This window comes from Taeniopygia guttata, chromosome 1 (genome assembly GCF_048771995.1).
Source record: "Taeniopygia guttata chromosome 1, bTaeGut7.mat, whole genome shotgun sequence".
Taxonomy (NCBI): domain Eukaryota; kingdom Metazoa; phylum Chordata; class Aves; order Passeriformes; family Estrildidae; genus Taeniopygia; species Taeniopygia guttata.
Window position 1 is genome coordinate 7,599,985 of NC_133024.1, and position 7,412 is coordinate 7,607,396.

At 37.7% G+C, this 7,412-nt stretch overlaps 1 protein-coding gene across 1 annotated transcript in view; it reads left to right on the forward strand.

Annotated features, from left to right (window-relative positions):
- Window positions 1-7,412, forward strand: part of TMPRSS15 (transmembrane serine protease 15) — a 51,795-nt gene extending 44,383 nt beyond the window's left edge. The window contains 6 exon segments of the mRNA XM_072929968.1: window positions 1,020-1,069; window positions 1,509-1,683; window positions 3,312-3,493; window positions 3,712-3,807; window positions 4,708-4,847; window positions 7,242-7,412. Coding sequence (XP_072786069.1) covers window positions 1,020-1,069; window positions 1,509-1,683; window positions 3,312-3,493; window positions 3,712-3,807; window positions 4,708-4,847; window positions 7,242-7,412 — 814 coding nt within the window.

Here is a 7,412-nt window from a genome sequence, read left to right on the forward strand (position 1 = left end):
ATGGTTTCCTACAACTTTAAAATTAGGTACCTACCTTGAAGCGGAAAACAGCAATGGGGGACTATTCAGGGCCAGAGGAATATCTCAATTGCACCCCACTATAGTGAAGGTTTAACTGGGGAGGTGGTTGCAGTTCCCACTTTATTTCATGTACCTCTGTGCCACTGGGAAATTACTGGCTCATACCTCGCTCACAGCAGATATCAAATATTAGAACAAACACAGGGAGGGATACATCCTTCCCTATCATGTTTAAAGTATCCTTCACCTACTCTATTTAAAAATGAGATGTGGAAATGCTCACTTGAAACTAAACATTGGCAGAGCTTGGTTTTGTTTCCCCCTCATTCTTATTTCTGTGTGTATCAGATTTGAATTGCTAGCACATACACTGTCCCAAGTGTTTCAGATTCATTACAGACTATGAACATAATATTAAAACCTCTGGGTTTCAGAAATGCTTGAGCAGTTTTGATCTATGGTCTTATGCTCTTCAGACACTGGCTTTAAATATTTGCTAAATAATTCCTAACCTAGCATATGCAACTACATATTTTACAGTAGCATTATTTTCTTAGTAAAATGATACAGGGATATAAAACCTATTTAATTCTTTGGCCACACTGATCTCTAGTGGTAAGGCACTGAAAACATCTCAAAAGGTAGGAAAAAGTACCATAGGCAGCTATAACTTTATTGCAAATCTGTCTGGGACGGATGACCCATTTCCCTAAAACATGAGTGTTGACTTTTATTTCCATAATATAAATCAATTAAGTGCCCACTGAAGAGGAATATGTATATTTAAAGTTGCATAATCTATAATGTTGTATACTTGTAATTAAAGCATAATTTAAATGTAGCATTACTTATTATACTTAACAGGCTGATACTGCTAAATGAATATACTTTCATATATATGATTGTATAAATTTCTCTGTGTGTGTATGTATATATATTTGACAGTCAGAGCTATCTGGTGTGCAGGTACTTGTGATTTAATTGCACTTTCATTCTAGAGAACACTGTTTGGACAACCTGGTGGTTCATCTGCAATGTAACATTCAATGTAAGTACAGAGAATCCAGGAATATTTCACAGAGAGATCAAATACTTCAGACCATAAAGCCAAATGTTTATAGCTTGAATGGAAAGGTTAGGCAATGCACTATAAATGCTTTATTCCTACTGATATAAACAAAGGAAAATATAGACTTAATTTGATTTCAGTGTTAAGTGTACACTGGAGATGGATCTGTAGTGAAAACATTTATAAAATAAATGTATAAAAATTCCAGAAGGTCAGAGGAAAGAAAACATCTAAATCCAACTTAGACAGTTGCATCTTGATTTCAGCTATAAAACCCAAGCTTTTTTCCACAGTATTTTTGGATAGGAATTCAGATTCTACAAAGCCTTGTTTTTTTACAAGAAAACTGACTAGTCATAAAATACACAACATCCCTTTAATTTTTTATTTTATTTGATTTTATTTTGCTTTATCTTAGCCTGTGGAAAACACCTGTCAACTCAGAATAATGGAACAAGAATTATAGGTGGAAACGATGCCAGAAAAGAAGCTTGGCCTTGGATAGTTTCACTCCATTTTAATTTCCAACCCGTTTGTGGAGCTTCCCTTGTCAGTGACGAGTGGCTGGTGACAGCAGCACATTGTGTCTATGGGTAAAGTTCTTTTATGTGCAAGCTCACTGAGGCATCAGATTATGAACAAATTGTGACACTGATATGAAAAATTAACAACTAACTCCTGTATAATTACAGTGTTTTGAATCACTTGTAGGCTCAGCTAAAAGCTCCCTTACTTCCTGATAAACCCTCAGTCCTTACCTTAATGCAGAGAATTGTGGAAACCAAGCAGCATTGCCTGAACAATAAAAAATTGCACTTTAAATGCATAGTATAATACTGAGCATTGGTACTTAATCCATAATTATTGTGGGCCTCGATAAATTGGGTGAATCCCTACCAGTGGTATAAAAGGTGACATCATATCCCATAAATTAAACCCAGCGTTCTTCCTGTATATTATCCTGGATTGAGCAAGATTTACTGTGCATCACTGGAATGAATCTTGAATTAATCTGTGCATTGATTAGGCAATGTTGGATATCCACTCTATTCAAAGAAGTGATGCATATTGAAATATTTTCTAGGATTTGCTTTCATAATATCTACAATAAATACAGATGTTGTAAAAGACATTTAGAAATTAGAATGGGGAAAAAAAAAAAAACAACAACACAGAAACTCTCCCCCCTCCCCCCCCCAAAAAAAATCACAAAACCAAGACCAAAATTAGAGTAGAGCTTTCACTACAAATAGCTAAATGGTAAAGCAGTGGAGACTGTGCCAAAATCCTAACGCTGCCTCATAGCATGACAGGCACTACATTCCACACAAAGACACTAAAATGAAAAGGATTAAGCCCTCTTAGTGTCCACACAATAAATCAGCGATTGTCTTGATACTTCTTTTACTTCTTTTTCACTTGAATCACCTTTCTATTTTCAACTAAATCTAATTTTAACATCTTGCCTTTGCTAGAATTTTCCTAAAGTGAAGCTTTAAGTTTCACACCTTCTAAACATTTTAGTTGGACACTCCTAGTTTAGAACAAAAGAACCTCTTGATGTCAAACCAAATGATGAGCAGAAACCAATTCAGTCCAACAATCAGGATGAAAATGTATTTTTTAAATCATCAAGTGATTGATTAAAAACCAGAAAATATTTAAGTTCCCTGATGAACACAGCCTCAAACCAGCATGTGTATATTAGGAAAAAAAAAATGCAGATTATGCCAAATTTTGTTTTAGCGTATCTTGTTTGATTGAGGTTAAGAAGTAAGAGACTAACTTTCTGAGTCTATGAGCTGCAGCATTTCCAACAATATCTCAGACTTATTATTCTTTAGACATTCCATTGCAATTTTCTAACTGGGCCAAATATTAATTGCCTGCTGGGCAGTCAGTGGTATTCTTCATAGTGTTTAAAAAGCCATGGTAATTTAGTTAATGTATTTTCCTCTGCTGCACCACTACCTGATTAATTCATTATAAATAATGCATTATAAGCTCACCATAAAAAAATCAGTAACACATATCTGCAGCGTGGATGTTTAAGACAGTGATACAGAATTCTAAGCACATCTACCCCGTTCTATTTATTTGACAAAACATGCACATGCCATGGATTACCACAAGGCTGAATATCAGCATTTTATCTGACACAAATTTTTCAAAACTTCCATTAATCATTCTTAATTGTGAATACTCTCCTTGCAACTTGTAGGAGACAACTAAAGCCATTCCGCTGGCGAGCGGTTCTGGGCTTGTACAGTCAGTCAGATCTGGCCCAGCCTCCAGCAGTGGTTCGAAACATTGACAGAATCATCATAAATCCTCATTACATGAAGCAAACAAAAGACAGTGATATTGCTCTGATGCACCTTCAACACAAAGTGCAGTATACAGGTGAGTTTTTATTCTCCCAAAAGACCCATTTATTCCCATTTATTCTATTATGCAGAACAGTGCTAATCATATGAGGGTGATGGTGAATCCACTCAGTACTTCCTGGATATCTTGGCAAAAAAGGGGGTTCAAATTAATGAATGTTTTCTGGTATGACTTCATAAAAACCTGAATACAGGGAAGAAGCTGAAAATTGATTACTTGTTTCTCATTTACAGATTACATACAACCTATCTGCCTACCAGAAAAAAATCAACAGTTTTTACCAGGAATTAAGTGCTCCATTGCTGGCTGGGGAAATATTAGGAATGAAGGTGGGTCATCTGAATGGAAAATTCTTACAGGTTGTGAGGGGAAGCTTGTTCCTATGTCACAGGAGTAGCTAAGGTCAAATAGTTTAGAGAGCTACTCTTCCATATGAAAATTTAGGAACATTCCCATTCCACTATCCCATCAGTGGAATGTTATGATGGTTATAACATATCTCTTAGAAGAAAACATGCATATCTAAGTTCATGAGGCCATGAAGAAAGCTTCCTACATCCACTTAGAAGTTATGATGATTACTTTTCTCAACATGAAATACGTACATCTCGGTTCCCGATATTGGGTGGGGACAGAGGAAGATTAGTCTTTCTGACAATGTGCAAATGATTTTCCCCAGAAGTCAAGAAAACTGACTGCAGTGTGAAATGTATGTTCTGTTTGTATGTCATATGTCCAGATTTGGAGTCTCTCTGAAAAAATAAATATGCCATTTTACTTCCACAGTTGAATACATTGACTTCTACATTGAATTGCATTTAAAATTTTGGGTAGGAATTAATCAAATAATTAAAAAAAAAAACCTTTAAATAACCAAAATTGCACAATGAATAGTGAAGAAACACTAGACAACCCATGTTCCTAAGCCTTTAATCGTCCCTTAGATCTCCCCACAGTGAGTTCATAGTCATTGATTTTAGCAATCCTGATTCAATTGTAACCAAATTCAGTCCCATTACACAAATGAAAAACAGAATTCAATTAACGAGCCCTGTTTAATCAGTGTCTGTGTTACAGGAGCATAAGCCTGAATAGTACAGCAGTAAGACAGGGATTCCTGCTGCTCAGGAGCATGCTGAGTATGCTGGAACAGGAACAAAACCATCAGCATTCCCAGTGGGATGCATGTATTTAATACTGCAGGTAAATGCTCTTTGTATTTTCATCAGGTCCCTCTTCAAATATATTGCAAGAAGCAGAGGTCCCTCTCCTTTCTAATGAAAAATGCCAGCAATGGATGCCAAAATATAATATTACTGAGAATATGCTCTGTGCAGGATATGACATGGGAGGAATAGATTCCTGCCAGGTAAGTAGAAGCAACTAATTTCCACTGCTAGCTTAAAACTCATCTAGTTACTGAATAAAATGATCCTTGATCCTCCACTCATGAAAAACAGAACAATGTCTGTCTGTTAATGTAATTTCAGTCGTGGTACTTTGACCATTTAATAATTTATCAGGATACAAGTTTAAATTTTGTGTTTGTGTGTGTGTGTCATCTTGCTATAAACAATCATGGAGAGACATAAATATGAGGACTGGAAATTTTTTGCACTAGGCTTTGAATAATTCCTGCTGAGTAATGCCATGAAGGAGAGAGGCACATGCTTAGAGAAATGCAGAGAATAGAGAAATAAGTACCAAATAGACTAAAGTCTCAGAAATCCTTCATTATGGCAAAGAGAGTGAGCAAAGTTGCTTTTCCCAGAACCTGTAGACTCTGGAGACCTTTCCTAAGCAGACACCACAGTATTTCAAAGATGCTGCCCTTCTGCACTGATATATGCTCCTCTGGGTTTATCCATTCCAGCTCTCTTTATAACTTGCTGCTTCTCGTTGATGATGTACTCAGAAGTGGCTGCCACGTGATTTTATTCCCAGCAATATGGAGTCTGTGGCATGGAGACTGGCTGGCTTCCCTCAAGCCTGATGAGGAAGGAGCACTCTCAGCTAACTCCTATTGCCTTGTCCTGCTGACCTAAGCCGTCATCACATGCCCTGACTTTGCCCAGTTTAGTCTAGAACAAAGACTCTATTCAAGCCTAATGTCCTTTCCTGTTGGAAATCAAAACGTCCCTCAGACATTTTTGGATGTTCTGGGTCCAGGTCAGAGGCATTTGAGACCCTGGCAGGCAGCTGGAAACAGCTGTGGTTTTGGGTTTGAACCATGGAATGATTTACCAATCTTGCAGGAAGAACAAGAAGTCACAAAAGTTTAGATATTATAGTAGAAGTAGTCACAAAGTAGAGGGAAGAATTTTTGAGTGCTGTACAGGGGGGTTTTAAGTCCTGTACAGGGGATTTTTAGTTTTGTACATGGGGGTCAGAAGTTTTAAGATGGAGGGATTTGGGCCTGCCCTGTCCTCCCCTTTTTCTTCCTTACCTCCATGTTCTTGGTGATGTTGGCACTCACAGATTGGTTTAGAGTAGAAAAGCACCATTTAATATAGGTAATAGGCATTGGGGAAAAACCATAAACATTTAACACGTAATGTACCATATAAAAGACAGCAGCAGCACTGGGTGGAGGGAAAAGAAGAAGAAGACGGGAGTCAGGATGTCAGGGTGTGTGTGTGCCTCTGCCTGAGCAGCTGAGCAAACCACAGCAGCTCCAGAAGAAAATCTTTTAGATAGCTTGCAATAAACTGCCTTGAGACCGAACAAGAGACTGCTGAGCCTTTTTTTGAAAGCACGGGTTGGAGGAGAGATTTTTCCACCACACGGAGCCACCCCCGACCTAGGGTGGGCTCTGGCACTTTCCCCTCATGGTTTTTCTCTTTCCCTTTTTCTTTCTGAACCTTATACTGAACAAAAACAAAACAACAACAACAAAACCCAAAACAAAACCAAAAAACAATTCAGTGTAGCACCATAGGCTGATACAGAGTACAAGTGACCAGCTCTGTGATCGATGACCAGTCAGCCATGAGCAAAGAGGAACAACTGACTCCTGATAGCACATCCCCCTCTAGGCTGCTGTCACAGCCTTTCACATTCTGGGATGCCCTAGGATATGGGCAGAAGTATTTTAATGGCTGAGTCCTTGCAGAATTCTCTGGTAAAGATTCATTCACAGGGCCTGGAGAAGACACAATTAGTACTGGTTCAACTACCTTGATAGACAGTGAAAAATAGTAATTGTTTTCTTTCTCATCAAAACAAGACACCCATGACTGACTCATCCCCACTCAAGCGAAATCAAATTCAGTCTCTATTACAATGCTACATCTGCTAAACTATTGAAAAGGAGGTGAGAGAAAAGGACACCTTCTCTTCTGGCAATCTTGTTATTTTGTTCTCTAAATTTGAAACTGTGGAAACTCTGAGGTGACTGAAAATAGAACTGTGTTTTGGCTGAATATATTCAACTGAAAAAAAACCCTCCACATTTACGCAGGCTTTGTGAAATATGAAGGGCTGAACAAAAAAGAAATAAGATTTAAAAAATCTCTTGAAGTCCAGTCCTGTATTGGAAGACTGATAACAGTTTAAGCTCATATCACTTAAAAAATAAAGAAAAAAAAATTAATAATTCATTTATTTTCACATGGAAATATTCATATTGATCTCACTTCCTGGTACCTGGGAGATACAGGGGTAGAGCACCTATGATTAAGAAACAAAATGGACAAATATCATAAAGAGGCTCTGCCTGAGAGTTGACACTGTTCACATTAAACTCTTGAATTTGTTATTGCAGGGGGATTCAGGTGGCCCTCTGACATTTGAAGACGGAGACAAGTGGTTTTTGGTTGGTGTAATATCATTTGGAGAACGGTGTGCACTTCCCCAACGCCCAGGAGTGTATGTTCGAGTCACCATGTTTGTGGACTGGATCAAAACCATAATCTATTAGCTTGATATGTTTTAA